Source organism: Sardina pilchardus, chromosome 23, assembly GCF_963854185.1.
Source record: "Sardina pilchardus chromosome 23, fSarPil1.1, whole genome shotgun sequence".
NCBI lineage: Eukaryota > Metazoa > Chordata > Actinopteri > Clupeiformes > Clupeidae > Sardina > Sardina pilchardus.
Window position 1 is genome coordinate 5,255,085 of NC_085016.1, and position 17,427 is coordinate 5,272,511.

Consider the following 17,427-nt stretch of genomic DNA (forward strand, 5'->3'; position numbering starts at 1 on the left):
AAGCTGGAAGCTCAACATCCCTCTTAATTGCCAGGAGAAATTGGCATAATGTGACGTAAACAAAGGCATCATACAAAGCACTGGCGCTTACTGTGTGGGGTTTTCCTCATTATTCACCTGGGAATATTTGGAACTCGGGAGTTCAAAAGCTCTGATTTCAGTGATCTAAAATTGTGTGTGTGTGTGTGTGTGTGTGTGTAAAAACTGGTTAAACGCATCTGTGAATTCTGTGTTGTGTTCTTTGGTTTGCATGAAGGAAGACTTGTAAAAGACATAATGCCCACCAGCAGGTCTTTGGCTGGCATCAAATTTAAAATTAGCTTACATTTTTACATCATAAGATAGTGAATTGCCTCAGTTTCAACATTTTATATATTTTCTATGTTCTGTCTTGATTTGCAAATCATCACACAGCATCCCAGTTTTGTTTTGTAAATTGCTACACTGTAAACCATAATGTAGAAATCCTCAAAGACATAATGCTCAGCAGGTCTTTGGCTGGCATCAAATTTAAATTAGCATTAAAAAATAAAATGACATAAGATAGTGAATTGCCTCAGTTTCAACATTTAGTATGTTGTGTTCTGTCTTAATTCAATGAATGTTTCTCATCCTTTCACTTAGCAGCAAATATTATGCAAGGTTTGCACATGACAGGTTGGCATTCAATTACATCATTCACACCATACACTGTCAAAGACTGATTTAATACACTATGAAATCTTTTTTTGTGTGCAATCGTCGACTATAAATTGGTGGAGAGGGGAAAAAACACACTTTTAAATTTGCAATAGCAATATGCACATTGCCATAAACTGCTTGGGTATAGTAGTGGTGGTTCCCAAACCTTTCATGGCAGGCCTCTCCCTTTGACAACAAGAAAACAAACAGGATTGGAGGCTGGCCATCATAGACATGGAGTGGGATTAAAAAAGGTTACCCCACAGCGGGAATCAGTGATACACAAACAGATTATACTGAGGAATTTTAAGATGCTAGTCTGTCAATCAATATGAATAGAATTTGGCTGACCTTGGTGCTGGCCTTATTTGTTTGTTGGTGTGAAAGAGACAGTGTGAGTGATCTTTTGTTCAAGTCAGACGAACGGTAACATCCTCTCTGTGCGGGGGGGAGTGGCATGTGTGTGTGTGTGTGTGTGTGCACGTGTGTGTGTGTGCATTTGAGAATGAGACAACTTGCTTTCTAATCTGTAGACCAGCTGGCATGCTGGTCTCCAGTCCCTGATATCATGGGAATTGCCTTTTTAGGAGACACCTGATCGCAACCTAAGCCAGCCTCACAAAGAGCTTATAAAGAGCAGGGAGTATGTGGTGTGGGGATTGGATAGGAGCACGAGACGAGGATGTGAGACGGGGGTGTGTGTGTGGAGAGAAATAAGAAAATAAGAGACATTGCAAAGACAACAGCAGCGTGCTTTTTTTTTCTTTGTCTTTAAAGCCTCTTGTCAGCCGAAAGATTAGTTGTCATATTGGAACGAGTACAGTATAGGGTAACAGAACTGCGTTCTTTTTTTGTAGACTAGAGTGAGAATTCTTTGTACCAGCTGTACGGCTGGTTTTGGGCAAGTGATGGACCCTTTAGCAGAGAGATTCAAGGCTGGTTTGCTGCTAGGTGGGTTGGGAGATGCTTTAGGATACTACAAAGGACACTGGGAAGGGTGTACATCTGGAGCTAAGATCCAGGAAGAGCTCGCGACTCTTGGGGGCCTGGCGGCCCTGAAACTGGACTCTGAAAACTGGCCGTTAAGTGATGGAGCTCTGATGCTGATAACGACAGCCGAGGCATTGGTCACAGGTGAGGATTTGACCACATAGAAGACTTCTAAATAGCTTACGCAAGCATGCATAGCACACCTAAATATGTTTTACTCCGACATTTTTTCAGTCACCACATTGTGCTGCTGCGTGTACGCAATATGTAAATATGATGGTGACATTGAATCTGTTTTTAACATCTTCATCATAGCCCACGGTTGCCTCTCTGTTACGTTGAGATACATCATCACTCATCTTTCTAAGAGAGAAAGCGAGAGAGGGGAGGGGGAGAGAGAGACAGGAATAGCAACAACAGATACATCTGTTTTTCAACAGAGTTCCATTGCCTCTTCCATTCCATTTTCCAATTCCAATTCCAAAGCAGTGAAATAATCCGATGTCCCCATTTGAGGTCATGCATGCATGCATACGCGTGTATGTACACACAGTTGGCTTGTTTTTGGAAATATGTGCTGCAGGTTTAAAAGTTATAGAAATACAATGTGTCTGTGTATAAAACTATGACATGGCAATATGTTGACACTTTTGTTTTTATCACAGCAAACAAAGACAGAGTGTTGGTCTGATGTTAACAGGCTGTGTTATTTTGATTGGCTGGGTTTACTGCTTTGTTGTATAGTGGTGCTGCTTATACATATATGATATAAATATCAATGATAAATGAAGTCACAGTTTGTAACTGGTGTGTTATAGAACATCCATAATAATAATAACCGGATGACGTGAATAAACAAAAGTTTCAAGAAACAAATGATTTTGCAGTTATAATGTCCTTGACACAATCTAGACTCTTCTAACAACAACGAATAACACGTAATCTGAAATGGCAGAACAAAGATTCATTGTTCTATATACAAACTCTCTTCCACATACTTTTAACACAGAATGTTAAGACCCCTTTTGTCTATGTCTGGACAATGTATCTTTATTCCCAAACACGAGCTCAGAGCTGTGAAACAATAGACGAGAGGGGGCTCTATGGCTGGATCCCCCTCAGACCACCTAATGCATGGAAAGTGTCGCTAAGTCCAGGCAGAAGCTAATCATAGCTAAACATAGCTCAGCGGAGCAGCCACTCATCACCAGGGAAGCATGCCAAACATTCAGGAGCCTAAGGAGGATATCACCACACGTCTGTGTGAGTGATGGTGTCGGATCTGGTGTCCTTGAAGTTCAAACAATGCAATAATGTGTTGGCGGTGCTCTTACAGCAAAACTCAATTCTTCATCATACTGTATATAAAAGTATGAGTTGAAGTTTCTTCGATTGTTTGCATTTTAAAGTATCTTGTTAAACACCAAACACCTGTTGCTACTCCGTGATGTGCAGTGTGTGTGTATGTGTGTGTGTGTGTGTGCGTGCCTGTGTGTGCCTGTGTGTGTGTGTGTGTGTGCGTGCCTGTGTGTGTGTGTGTGTGTGTGTGTGTGTGTGTGTGTGTGTGTGCGTGTGTGTGTGTGTGTGTGTGTGTGTGTGTTTAATCATTTCCATCACAGATTACTGGTGCTTGGAGGACTTATACCGTGAGCTGGTGAAGCAGTATGTGGAGGCCATGGTGGTGCTGCAGGGTCGCCCCCCTGATCCCAGCACTGTGGAGGGATGTGCCTATCTTAAGCCCGACAACTTCCTACTGGCCTGGCACACCCCCTTCAACGACAAAGGTCAGAGGTCGGGGGCTTTGAGTGTAGGCAAATTATATTACTGTTGGACGCATTTCAGCCTAGTGCCGTCTTCAGTGTGCTGCCTTTTTCTCCTCTCAAATGATATGGGTAACATTGTTAAACATATAACCAGACAAGCCTTTATGTGTCAACGTCTAATTGTGTAAAAAGTAAAGTACAGTGTATCACAAATTTAGAAGGTGTATCTTTGGAATATACAAAAACTACTGTATAACATGACTGTTTTTCTTTTATGAAAAACACAGATCGTACAGGGGAAGCTGATGCAAAGCAACTCACTAAATGTTTACATGCAGCAGAGTCACGTGACACCAAACTTTTCCAGGATCTTTGTGAACAATCACAACTCTGTGAGTCAGCAGTGAAATGCACTCCTTTACATGAGAGGAAACCCCACACAGATCCACAGGAATTCATACAAGGGCGTCTGTCTGTTCCAGTTAGTGAACCAGAATTTCAGCCCCAGGAATCAGAGTTCCAGAGCGAGGCATCTGTCTCCCAGAATTACAATTCAGTAGATTCAAATGGATCTCAACCTCAGTCTCAAAATGATCTCATCACAAAAGCACAGCTATCAGAATTCCAGAGCGATGTGTCTCTCTCACAGAAAAGCCTGAAGCCTGGAGATTCAAATAGACAACTAATTCAGTCTCAAAATGATCTCATCACAAAATCACAGCTGTCGGAGTTAGAAAGCGAGAAGTCTGTCTCACAGAATTACGATTCAGCCTCAGTAGAACACGGATGCCAATCAAATACACCTCAACCTCAGTCTCAAAATGAACTCCCAAACACTAAGATGTCAGAAAGTGATGAAACCAGTTCACCTCAGAAAGCCTTCACATCAGAATCAGAATCAGAAGGACCCGACACCGAAACACATCTGACAAATGCCAAACAATCTGACACGTCAACAACCCAGTTGTGTAGACAGCAGATAATTAATGACACATGTGATGACAGTTCTCCTCACACAACAAGTCATGGACAAGTTGAATGCAACAACAAGTCAGCCAATGTACATACAAACGAAGGCGGGCGGATATACGAGCATGAAGGCATCATCCAATGCCAAAAGAAAGAGAATAATCTGAAAACAGAGATTCAGACTAAAAGTCCTTCACAGAATGAGGAAGCGGAAAGCTGCCATCTTCAAGCTCAGCCTGGTAGACCAAAGTATAGAACATTTCAATATGAAGATACATGCAAGGAGAAGAAGTACATTCCCATGACAATTAGATTCTCAGACACATTTTAAATTTGAATTTATATTTAATAATAGTACACATTCTAGAAGCTATTAACTACACATTGTATTTCATGAATACAATTGATATGCTTTAATTTAATATATGTATGTTCAATATTTCATGTGGACCTCATTTATCAAGATCAGAACACCCATTGTACAAAAGTGTTAGCTTGCTGTATGCTGTGCCTAATATGTGTGACTCTCTCAATTGGTTATAATTGTTATTCTTCAACCACCTTAAATTAATAACAGGCTTGCATCCTGACTGGGAAATCCAGGGCAGAACAATGCTAATCATGACAGATCCTGGAATTAAAGGAATACATACATGGACTTGCAATTCCACCAGAGAGAAACTTCTTTAGTTTCTTCAGCAACCTTTTCAGCTCCTCCCAGCTCTGTGGCGTGCGCTACCGAACATCCCCCATCAGAACAACCGGACACCCGTATCAGAATAACCAGACACCTCCGAACGTCCCCTATGAGAACAACCAGACACAGAAGCAGCGTCTTTCCCATTGTCATCATCATCCTCATAAATAGCTGACCAGTATGCACCTATTTTTGGTTCTTCTGGCAGCTACAGTATCACACTCTGCTTCAATCTAACAGTATTACACACACACTCAGCCATCTCATTCTATTGCATAACATGATGGATGAGTTGCAAAAGCACCTCATTGACATTGTTTGTTTGTACTGTATATCATTTGCTTATTTATTGTGACTTGACTGTCTATATACTTGTTTTGTTTTATATTATTGTATGTGTATAGTTCTGTATTGTCTATAGTGTCAGAGTGACATCCAACACCCAGAACCAAATTTCTAATGTGTGTGAACATACTTGGCCATTAAAGCTGATTCTGATTCTCACAGGCCATTACAGCCATCAAGGTCAAGGTAGGGCATTTAGTACAGTAGATTCTTTTCTGCAACAGCGACTTTCAGAGATTCACTGTGTACTGATTATGAACCCAATCACTTACAAACTGGTAATACAAACCAAACTCATGTGTTAACACCTCACTGGACATGAAGAACAACAGGGCATGGGTGAACACAGCACAGGCAATGACAAGGCACAGCAACATGGGTAGAAACATGTGGAATGATTGAGACGGAGACAAAAAAACAAAAAAAAAACAGGAAGTGACACAGGCACCCCAGGAACACCAATGTTTGTAAAAAGCACTGTGCGTATACACTCTGTGGAGAAGGCCTTTGCTTTCTTGTTGAACATTTTCCCAAGGCTATTGAAGTTTACGTACAGTATATGTGTCATTTTTTTTTCACTGTTTTATTATCTTTCGTCTGTAACTGACTTTAGGTGGATACACTGAGCACAGCTGTTTTAATGTGGTGGGTTTCATATACGTCACTGCAGATAGAATCATATAGGTATATAGATCCGGGGAGAGTGAGGAAGTACCACTACTATTCATGTCGATGGCCAACGCTAGACTAGGTACTTAAGCTTAAAATAGTTGGCTGTCGTCATCTGCCGTCAAGTGGCGAATTACGGGCCAAACTCGTCAGGTGCCAAATCAAAGGTTACCACAAATTATGTTTTCCATGTATTGGCTGATTCCCCAGCCAATCCACATACATGTATCTCATTGTCAAAGACAGTGGCTACCAACTTGGAAGCTAATTGACTAACCCAACCACCCAATCCTGACCCTCTGGATAGGATGGCATCTCTGACATAGCCTACACACCAGAGCGGTAGATAAAACAGAGTGGCGACACTCCCATAGACCTCCATAGGAAAAAATGGCAGCGCTTTTTCCAGGCTATTTCCTCGTTATGGGGCTTTTGGAACTGTTTGCAGCCAATCTCTTGGTCAGTAGTCAATGAGTTAATTGATTACACCTTCCAGCATCAGAAGTACATCCCACCCTCCTGCGATTCAGCCATTCAGCACAGGGTTTTTTTGGAACTTTTGATCGTGGCGGCAACATCAAAGAGTGTCGCAACTCTCTCTTTCTTTGGCTCTGATACACACTAAATGAGAAAACATTCCTCAAAGCCTGTTGCACATTGTTTCGACCACTGCTGCCCTCTGGTGGGCATGTTCTGCGACCAACATATTTGATGTTCCTGTCATATGTAGCCTAGATAATGATAATGATGCTGAATCTGTCAAGTAACATGTAACAGGATAATTATTTGTCTGAGTTTCCTGACAGAGCGAAGGTGGAGTGCACTGTGCAATGAGTTTTTTTCCAAGTTCAAGCTAGGTTCACCAGTAATTAAATGTTAATTAAAGATGATGAAGTCTCCTGTCTGTGATATCTCTGATATCTTTACTGGAGGTGATAAAACCTTCAGCATGTAGCCTATGTCTGAATAGGCTACATCTATGAAGTGTAACCCATGTTGGGCAAAATGAATGGAGATAGAGCAAAATGATGTGACACAATCCCTTCAAATTTGTTTTATCCAACACACAACTTATTCATGAAAGTTAATTTAGCCTACATTAATAACACTTCTTGTATATAGGCTACTGATACTGTAGTGTAGTCTATTTGCTTTATTGAGGCAGCAGCCATTGTATAAACCAAAACAAGGCAACAGGGTACACAGACTATACCAATAATGCATTTTCACCACCTGGGGAATGCTAGAACACATATGGTTTGTGTAGGCCTACCCTGTAGCCTGGCTTTGGTTTACAATGGCTGCCACCTAAATAGGCGTCTAGGGCCTATGGCACCGGTCAGTAAATAAGATAAACTAGATTATAATTATGAAATTGTAAATGCTGAAAAGTTGTCAATGATAAATATGCAGTGTTGATGTTAAATCTGCACACCCTGGATCTGCAGCCAGGAGGAAGTTCAACCTCAAAAGGTTTTGCAGCGGTTTGCTCTGCGTTTTCCTGATTGAATGACATGGTGTGCACTGATGTGTGCTTTCTTTTCTTTTGTTTATTGGTGGTTTGTAGAGGTGCAATCCTATCAGCAATGATGTAGGCTACAAACAACATTTGAACATGTAAAAAAAAAACAAACAAAAAAAAAAGGAAAATGTATTCAACTCGATTTGATCAGGCTAGGGAAAAATGGGGGAAAACAAACCATGGCAAAAATGCCCTTGCCCTAACAACAGTGTTCAATACACCACTGTTTGCATTAAAGCAAACGCTTTGTAACGTTTTATACGTCACGAACTCACCCCAAGGTTGCAACACGAGTCCCGTGTTGTCTCGAACGCTGCAATAGTGCGCAACTTCCGTGTTTTGCATGGTAACTACGGTAGCCGATAGGAAAACGTCCACACGCTGCAAACTGCTTTCCACTGTATGCGAGGACGATTCAAATTCAGAGGTCCAAATGGCAAAGTCAAACGTAATTGCTCTCATGACCATTTATTTACAGCGCGTTTGATTGCATAGACTAAATAGATGCGTAAATTGCAAGGATACAGCCTACACAATATATTGGTGAGGTGACGTAGGTGTTTTAGTGTCAAGAAAATGAGGACAAACGTGACATTTCTGACGTACGTTTGGAAATGCACATCAAAATATGTCACGTTGAATAGCAGTTACACTCGTCACTGTTGTAAAACCATAGTTAGACCTCTCTGTGTAAGTACAAGTCGGTCTAGTGAGAAAAAATGGTTGAAGCCATCGGGATCTGATACAGGAATACAAGTATACAACAGCCTCACCAAACAGAAAGAGCCACTTATATTGGCTGATGAGGGGATCGCAAAATGGTATGTAACGTGTAAGAACATATGGCCCTGTTAAGTTTTCTATGGACGTATTGGTGTTCCTGCATTTATCATGAACATATTGTACTTTGAAGGTATTCCTGTGGACCTACTGTGTACGACCATGCACATCTTGGACATGCGTGGTAATGCTTTCGCCCTTTGCACTATACCAAAACACTGATAATGTTTACAAGTGCAGGTGTTTTTCACTGTACACATAGGCCTTCGTACCCCAATCATGTGTGGGGAACTGTCGTTGACTATAGTGAAACATAACCTGATTAATCTGTCTCTCTCTCTCTCTCTCTCTCTCTCTCTCTCTCTCTCTCTCTCTCTCTCTCTCTCTCTCTCTCTCTCTCTCTCTCTCTCTCTCTCTCTCTCTCTCTCTCTCTCTCTCTCTCTCTCTCTCTCTCCATAGCTCCTATGTTAGATTTGACATTCTGCAAAGGATTCTGTCAAAGATTTTTGGAATAAATGTTATCCACGTCATGGTCATCACTGATATTGATGACAAGATCATAAGGAGAAGTGCAGAGGTAAGCCACTAAGCAGCCTGTTAGGCTAGTTCATGGTTTAATAGAGCTCAACCTACCCAGTAAAGCACTCAGTTTTAACTGCCTATAAGCTCATTTCCAGCTACATTCATGGCACAGCAAATGACCTGACTGAAGTATATGAATACAGGAGATGCAACAATTGGCCATAACTTATGATCCCCTGATAATGTTGTGTACACTCCCTTTTGCTGCTAAGACATCACTGACCTGTCGAGGCATGGACTCCACTAGACCTCTGAAGGTGTGCTGTGGTATCTGGCACCAAAACATTAACAGCAGATCCTTCATGTCCTGTAAGTTGCAATGGGGCCTCCATACATCAGACTCTTTGGTGCAGCACATCCCACAAATGCTCGCTTGGATTGACAGCTGGGCAGTTTGGAGATTGACTGAAATCATGCAAGGCTTTTCACACTGTCTTGGTTTATTACAAAACAGTCATTCTCAAGCATCACCTTGTTCAGTTTTCACCTGGCCAGTGTTTTTGAATCTGTCTTTGGATTCCACCAGGCAAACCACTTTTGTATGCAGGCTTGAACCATAAGGTGCAGACACAACTCTTGCACTAACATCCACATGTTGTAAAAGAACATGTGATTCGTCAGACCAGGTCTGATGTTTTGTCGAGTTCAGCTGTTTTTCAGGGTGCACAGAGATCAGCAGGGGTCAATTAGACGCCTGTCAAAGTCTCCTCACATCCTAAAGGGCCGTTCACACCAAGAACGATAACGATAACGATAACTATAACCATAACGATAAAAGCGTCCACACTGGCCAACGATAAGAAAAGTCTCTCCTTGTGTTAATGAATGTGATGGCTAGAATATTTTGGGTTCTGATTGGCTGTTAGCTTTTTATCGTTCTCAAAATCGCTCTGAAAGTGATCAGCAACGATATCGTTCTTCATGTCGTTATCGTTATAGTTTATGTGTGGACGTTGTCATTCATATTAACAAGAGCGATATTTATTTATAGTTATCGTTATCGTTATCGTTCTTGGTGTGAACGGCCCTTTAAACGCTTACCCATTTTTCATTAGTATATTTCACCCACAGACAGGTGCCATTGTAACTAGATAATTACTGTCATTCTTTTCACCTGTCAGTGATCATAATGGTATGTCTGATCAGTAGACTTGTAATATTGCAAATTCTTTACTTACTGTATGCTCACAGTCACATCATTACCTATTGACTGTGTGGTATTAAAGGTACACAGTCCATTATAATCCAGTTGGCTACATTTTATGTCAGATTCAACAAATCGCTTGTCATGGTTCTCTAGCTGTCTGTTCTGTTTGGGCGCTGAAGTACAAAACTCTGTCCTAGCTTTTAAAACAGGAAACACAGCTTGACTGGAATGATCCATACACTTCCAAAGGGATTCAACACAACAGGCTGTGTATTTAAACTGAGGCCATGTGTTTAAACTGAGGATGTGTGTTTAAATGGAGGCTGTGCGTTTAAACTGAGGCTGTGCGTTTAAACTGAGGCTGTGCTTTTAAACTGAGGCTGTGTTTATTTACAGGAGAACATCTCTCCCACTGTGCTTGCCAGAATGTATGAGGAGGACTTTAAACAGGACATGTTATCCATGAAGGTAAATGCTTCTAGGAACCTAGTATGCCCTCCATAGTAAGGGCATGTTTACTTGGCAGTGTGTTCCTATGCATGAAGAAATTCTACACACAACTGATCATGTTTTCCTTTGTAAGCAGAGTAATGATATTAATAGATAATAATACATTTGAAATTATGTGCTTCTAGGTTATCCCTCCTGTTGTTTATATGCGTGTGACTGACAACATCCCTCATATTGTGGCATTCATCGAACGCATCATAAAAAATGGACATGCCTACGCAATAGCAAGCGGTGAGTCCTGTCAGACCAAATTGATCACATTGTGGTTGAAAGAATCCCAAGATGTTGTATTAGCCCAACGCTTCGTTTTTGTTTTTGTTTGTGCAGGAGATGTTTACTTCGATGTGGGGTCAATAGGTCACCGCTATGGCAAACTTATGAACCTGGGAGACACAGTTGGAGAAGCAGGTATTTCTCTGATTTTCTTTCAGTGTTTTGCCTGGATTGGAGACTGGATTTGATACTGTGGAAGTTCACCTTGGTAATGCTGTAGAAGGTTAAGGAGTTTTGAAAAGAAGGAATAGCAAATGAATTTTAATGAATCTGAATCAGAATGTCTTTAACAAGAGGAAATGTTAAATATGACTGTTTATACAGAGGGAACAAATAAACGGGATGTCAGGGACTTCGCGCTATGGAAGGCATCTAAACCGCAAGAGCCTTCCTGGGATTCACCATGGGGACCTGGAAGGCCCGGGTGGCACATTGAATGTTCCACTGTTGCTAGGTATGTTATCAACATCAAACATCTTTCTAGAACAAGATCTGAACTCTTAAGTATGTTGGAACATAGAAGTACAATTTTAAATGAAATCTTGGCTGAACAGATTGATCATTTTGAGAAATTCTTGTTTCCACTCTTCTGATTCTGACTACAATTGTGATCGGTATTGTATATCTGTTTGAATAAGTATAGAAAAGTCTTCACACTGTTGCTCCATTTCAATGAAGTTTCAAGCTTTATGCTTTTCTTCAGACTGTATTCTCTTCTACAGTAAACAGTAGAAAGTTGGAATAAATAGTTTGCATAGCTCACAGTAGCTTTATGTGTACACACGGTTGCTGTATTTTTATATTTATTTCTGAATCAGCTCTGTATTTGGGAGTCAGCTGGACATCCATTCGGGAGGAATTGATCTGGCCTTCCCTCACCATGAGAATGAGATCGCCCAGTGTGAAGCTCACCACCTGTGCCAACAGTGGGGCAACTACTTCCTGCACTCCGGTACTTGTATTCACCTTCACATTTAAAGGGGGGGGGGGGGGGGGGGGTTCAAATCAAAGATTTGCAACAAGATGAGCTGCAACGTTCTAAAACCTTGCAACTTTGACTAGACATGCCGAATGCTTTGCGACTGCTTGCAACACCTCGCAACTCCCTCTGCAACGGTTCCATCTCGTCACAGATCTTTGGTGTTAATTGGGCCTAAGAGGTACCCTGCAGATCCAGAGTTCTCGCGAGAACACAATTTGAATTGTGTCTGCAAGATACTCTGTCTACGAGCAATGATGCACATTTCGTTTTGCACCAATATCGGTGCAACCAATCAAATCGGCGTAGACGGGACAAATGCGAGCTGAACTGATGACGACAGCGCTATAACTTTCGATTTTGGTCGTAGTTATCCAATTGTGTCGAAGTCTAGAATTAGTCAGAGTAAACATTGGTCGTAGTGTTATCCAGTTGCGTGCAGAGAGATTTTCAAACGCATGTTTGGTGCCGCCCCTCGAGTTGAGCTATTTTCATTATTCGTGGCCAGACCCTTAATCTGAAAGATTCCAGGGTCTGGTTTACTACCAGACTACCTAAGAGGAATAGTGCACGCAGAATTTAATCGGTTAGCTTCGATTCACAGTATGCTACTTCAGCTGTAGACAAATGTAGGCTACTTCTCAATCATACAAAACAAATGCTGCCAAATGAGGAGACAGAAATGTGTAAAAGTCTGCAAGTGCTCATTTGTCCTTGTCTTACCATCAATATTTAGAGGAGTCAGGGCGTATGAAGCCATTTTCTCTTGTTGGCTTTGATTTAAGATACTGTAAATTGAGGTGACTAGGGACGTACCGTATTTTCCGGAGTATAAGTCGCACCGGAGTATAAGTCGCACCAGTCAAAAAATGCCCCATGAAGAGGAAAATGCCATATATAAGTCACACCTGACTATAAGTCGCATTTATTTAGAAATCTATTCACAAAATCCAAGACAGACAGAGGCTGTAACTAGACACAGAGGCCAAAAAGATTAATATTAATGATGATAAGGCGTGAATGGCCGCCCACCTGTAGCTGTAGACAGCTGTAGACAGTAATGTTTACTCTTCTTTCATTTTGGAATTATTCAAAAACATGTTGAATTTCATATATAAGTCGCACCTGACTTTAAGTCGCAGGGCCAGCCAAACTATGAAAAAAAGTGTGACTTATAGTCCGGAAAATACGGTACTACTGTAGGCTTTTCAAAGTGGACTGTTTCCCTCTATGCCTGTAATGGCTATAGAAAGGAAATTATCATGAAGAATGGGCCAATTGGAAAATGGTTTCTACATCAAAACTGCTCTCATTTATTACAGTATGCTCTCGCCCATGTTACCACTGGACAGCCCATGATAGCAAACTGAATAAATAAGAGGGAGGCATAGAAATCAACAATTTCACGATACACCTGCAAGATGCCTAAAGAGATGTTGGACAATCAGACTGAAGCCAATAATTTCAAAATATCAAAATGAAAACCCAGCCGCAATATCAGCTTATTTTCTCAAAGATATCTCAAACAATGCAAGAAAATCATGAGATAATCATGAAATCATAAGAGATTTTTTCCCCTTCAAATTGAAGTGTATGGTATGACTTTAAATAATAATTATGATAATAAATAAACAAACAAACCAGAGCAACCATTTTTTGTGCCTTCCAGGTCATCTTCATTTGAAAGGAGGTGCAGAGAAGATGTCAAAGTCTTTGAAGAATTATATAACTATTAAGGTAAGGCATTTAGGGCTGCATAACAAGGACTGCTGTGTTCATTAAATCTTTTTTTTTTGTCTTTTTGTGAGATTAAGTGGGAAATAAGACAATGAGACAGCGTAAAAGTGGTTAGTTAGTTTTTTCACATACGTAGATCTCTGTTCCTCAAAGTCATCTGAAGAGTAGTTTATTTAGAAAACTAGAATCTATGCTGATATGGGCAAGAGAATGAGGCCTTGACTCACACATATCCTTACATTAGGAGATAGAGAAGCACGGCTGTGGTGCCTTGACACATAAACTAGTACATACTGTATGTATCTTACTGTTTTATTTGCTCATGTGCAAAATATATCTAGCGTCTAGATTTAGCTACATATATGGCCTGAATTAGTGAGGTTAAACCCGTGCACACATTTGTAGGTGCATTTTAGATACATTTGAATTCTACAAGATCAAAACACATTAATACACATGTCTTATCTGTGTACCTACAGGATTTTCTACAGTCGTATACTGCAAATGAATTCCGTATGTTCTGTCTTTTAACAAAATACAGATCAGGTAAGTTAAATTACACATGAACACAAACTTGAGTTTAAAATCCAGGTCTTTCCAGAGTTCTTTCATATCAATAGGGATGTAACAATACACGCAACTCACGATTAAATGTTATTCATGATTTTAAGTTGCGATTTTATGATGAGATTTTTTATTGTTGAATAAGCTGCAGTCAGTGTATCCATTCACTATCAGTCTCAACCAAAGCCACATACTCCGCTCATGAATCAGTTATTAGTTGCCTCTCTTAGTTGCCTCTGTGATGTTGGCACCTCATATGATGAAAATCTGACTAAAAGGTTTTTATGTTTGTTGTGTATTTTCTACAGGAATAGAGTACAGTGATGAAAGCATGAATGAAGCACACTGTTCATTGGCCACAATCTCTTCTTTTACCCATAATGCTCAGGCTTACATCCTGGGCCATTTGTTGTGCCAACCTATAGATGAGACAGTGCTTTGGCAGAGGTACACTTTGCAATACCTATATCCTGATATTTCTTATGTTTTTCCAAACTGAACTTTGTGCACAGTCTAATCAGTAATTACGTAACAGAAAATGGACAACACAGAGTTAGGGTATCAGAAAAATGATCCACTCCGAAGTGAAATGGCTACACGTCGGGGCCACATTGCCACCTCAAATGTGCATTATTTTTCTGATACCCAAATGGTGTGTCGTCCATTATGCCTTATTAGGCTGCTTCATCCTTTGCACCATAGTTTGTTCTCTCTTGAAATGCTACCATGCTTATAGTCACCACACACACACACACACACACACACACACACACACACACACACACACACACACACACACACACACACACACACACACACACACACACACACACACACACAAAATACCAGTCCTGAAGGTTGAAGTAAAAACATTTCTTCATTGAATGTGGTATGATTGCTAATCTAACGGTGCAAGAAGACACTTTCCATAATTATGGAAATATATTCCTTCCCTATTTTTAAGGCTAGCTTCTACGCAAACCAGTGTGCGGGCTGCTTTGACTGATGATTTTGACACACCCAGAGCAGTGGATGCCATCATGAACCTCATTCACCAATGCAACTGCCAGCTTCAGACTGTCTCTAAGGTAACCTCATGAGATGTCACAACACTTCTTGAATCTTGATGCATGTCTCATTGTGAACAGCAGTTTATTTTCCCAGTGACATGACCTGCCTGATGCACATTCTACATGTTATAGACTAAGGGCCATTTGCAAGTGGGAGAATATGATGAAATTATATATTGAGATTTAATGTACTTCTGGACTGATGCAGGTTTTATTAATGTATCATGCACTCATCCTTTCAATAAAGTGTTCTCACTTGTGAGCAGGATTTGGGACTCCAATCTGGTAGAGTTATTTGTTAAAATTGTTAAAACATTATATTATATATTGAAATTGTATGCGTTTCTTTTTCTTTGGTAAGACTGCAGGACTGTCAAGGAGCCCAGCCGTGTTTGGAGCTGTACTCACCTACATTAGGGAAACAATGGAGGTGTTTGGAGTTGACCTGCTGGACAGAAAGGTATGGGCCTTGCTTGCACTCTGGGTGCCTCTCAACATCTCTCCTCGATGCTCGATCCTCGAGGGGCGTTCCCACTAATCTATAACTAACACTAGATAGACTATCGCATTGTTGCCGACCCATCATTCTTCATGTAGATCAGTGAGGATCGAGGCCCGAGGAGCGAGGCAGGACGTATAAAAGCCCAAATGAGAGGCACCCAATGTCTCCGCTAAAGCGTGAGGATCAGGGTTGCCTTGTACAGCCATGCTGTGATACGACGAAGATAGATCTCATAACATTTCATAAAGAAGTTGTCATTAGGAAAAAACCATCATCATCATCATCATCATCATCATCATCATCATCATCATCATCATCATCAGGTGTGTTCTCTCCTCCACCCCACAGGACTCCAGTGGTGAGGATAGTTCCGGAGTCCTTGAGAACGTCGTGGAGCAGTTGGTGCATTTCCGCAGAGAAATACGCGACTTTGCTCTAGAGGCTGTTGCTGATGGATCCTCTGGTGCATCGAACAAGAAGAAGCAGTTACATGCAGACCGGTTACCTCTGCTGAAAGCCTGCGATGCCTTGCGGAACGACCTGACTCCGTTAGGGGTTCATATCAAAGTAAGTGTCTGTACCTTCAATTCACTGACTGGCAGACATATGGCCTCTATTAACAGGATTAGCCCTGATATTCAGAAAAACTTTGGTGAAATCGGTTAAAATTAAAGAGATGGGATGGGATGAATAGGCTGGGTGAACTCTGCCTGAACTTCCGGGGAATTCGAATTTTGCCCGGCATCTCAGGCTGGAAACCAGCAGATCTATCTCCTCTGTTTACTGCCAGAACCTTTGGCTACAATCAGAAACGGCCATACTCTAGTCCTGGCACGCTATTGGCCGATGATGTAACGAAACTTAAGCGCAGCCTCCCCAGACTAATGTTCAATCTTAAAAGGCTTTTTTGTGTGCTTTTGTTTGTTTGTTATTACTGTTATTGTGTTGAACATTATGCAACAAAAAAGACTTCATAATATATATGGAAAGATTTGAGGGAGTTTGAAGTAACAACTACCAGTAGGCTGAGTTTCATACTTTTAAGGAGTAACCAGGGTTTGGTTAATGTTGGTGCGGATAATGTGGTTGTGACCAAGAAATACAATTGCTTCAGTATCTGATCGATGTTTATTCTTTCTTTCCGAATGTGTTTAAAATCTGTGGAACCCCTCCATCATTCCAACGTTAATAACTTGGGGTGTTCTGCTCTCATTGCAGGACAGAGGCACCACCTCCACATGGGAGATCACACAGTTAAGAAGAGGCAAGGAGGAGAACAAATAGCTGTCTATTGCTTGTAAATGTTTTTTTTTTTTTTTTTAAAGCAAGACTTGTGTTATGTTGGGGTGATAAACATAACAGCAACAGATGACCGTAGTAGTTGTCTTTCTTCTGTGTCTATGATGTTGTTGGGACAGCCGTTCAGTGAAACAGTGTTTTTCCAGTCCAATAAACTATTTCTGTCATTGAACTGTCAGGTTATGGATTCCTAGTGTCTTTCTCTCTCACACAGTCCCAACCACTGACTTTCACAGTGGTTAGTGTATTCAGTAATGAAATAATAGAAAGAAGTGAATGAATATGTTTTTTACATAACTGGATTGGGTGAACCTAACTCTATTTAACTTTATTTTAAATAATAATAAT

At 40.9% G+C, this 17,427-nt stretch overlaps 2 protein-coding genes across 3 annotated transcripts; both read left to right on the top strand.

The window, feature by feature from the left end:
• The first annotated feature begins 1,377 nt into the window (after window positions 1-1,377).
• Window positions 1,378-4,734, top strand: adprhl1 (ADP-ribosylhydrolase like 1). The gene is made up of 3 exons (XM_062528560.1): window positions 1,378-1,815; window positions 3,291-3,455; window positions 3,722-4,734. Exons 1-3 carry the CDS (start codon window positions 1,590-1,592, stop codon window positions 4,732-4,734), a joined length of 1,404 nt encoding a protein of 467 aa, XP_062384544.1. The 5' UTR covers window positions 1,378-1,589.
• A 3,273-nt stretch (window positions 4,735-8,007) lies between these two features.
• On the top strand, window positions 8,008-17,257 carry cars2 (cysteinyl-tRNA synthetase 2, mitochondrial). 2 transcript variants are annotated; one of them, XM_062527823.1, is made up of 15 exons: window positions 8,008-8,457; window positions 8,550-8,600; window positions 8,876-8,993; window positions 10,542-10,613; window positions 10,781-10,886; window positions 10,983-11,063; window positions 11,253-11,382; window positions 11,747-11,880; window positions 13,577-13,644; window positions 14,124-14,190; window positions 14,517-14,655; window positions 15,173-15,296; window positions 15,640-15,738; window positions 16,129-16,347; window positions 16,999-17,257. In XM_062527823.1, the coding sequence occupies exons 1-15, from the start codon at window positions 8,213-8,215 to the stop codon at window positions 17,062-17,064; spliced, it is 1,719 nt and encodes a 572-aa protein (XP_062383807.1). In that variant the 5' UTR covers window positions 8,008-8,212; the 3' UTR covers window positions 17,065-17,257. The 2 variants fall into 2 exon arrangements, with proteins under 2 accessions (XP_062383807.1, XP_062383808.1); XM_062527824.1 differs by having other exon boundaries at window positions 8,009-8,457; window positions 11,013-11,063.
• Window positions 17,258-17,427: the final 170 nt, after the last annotated feature.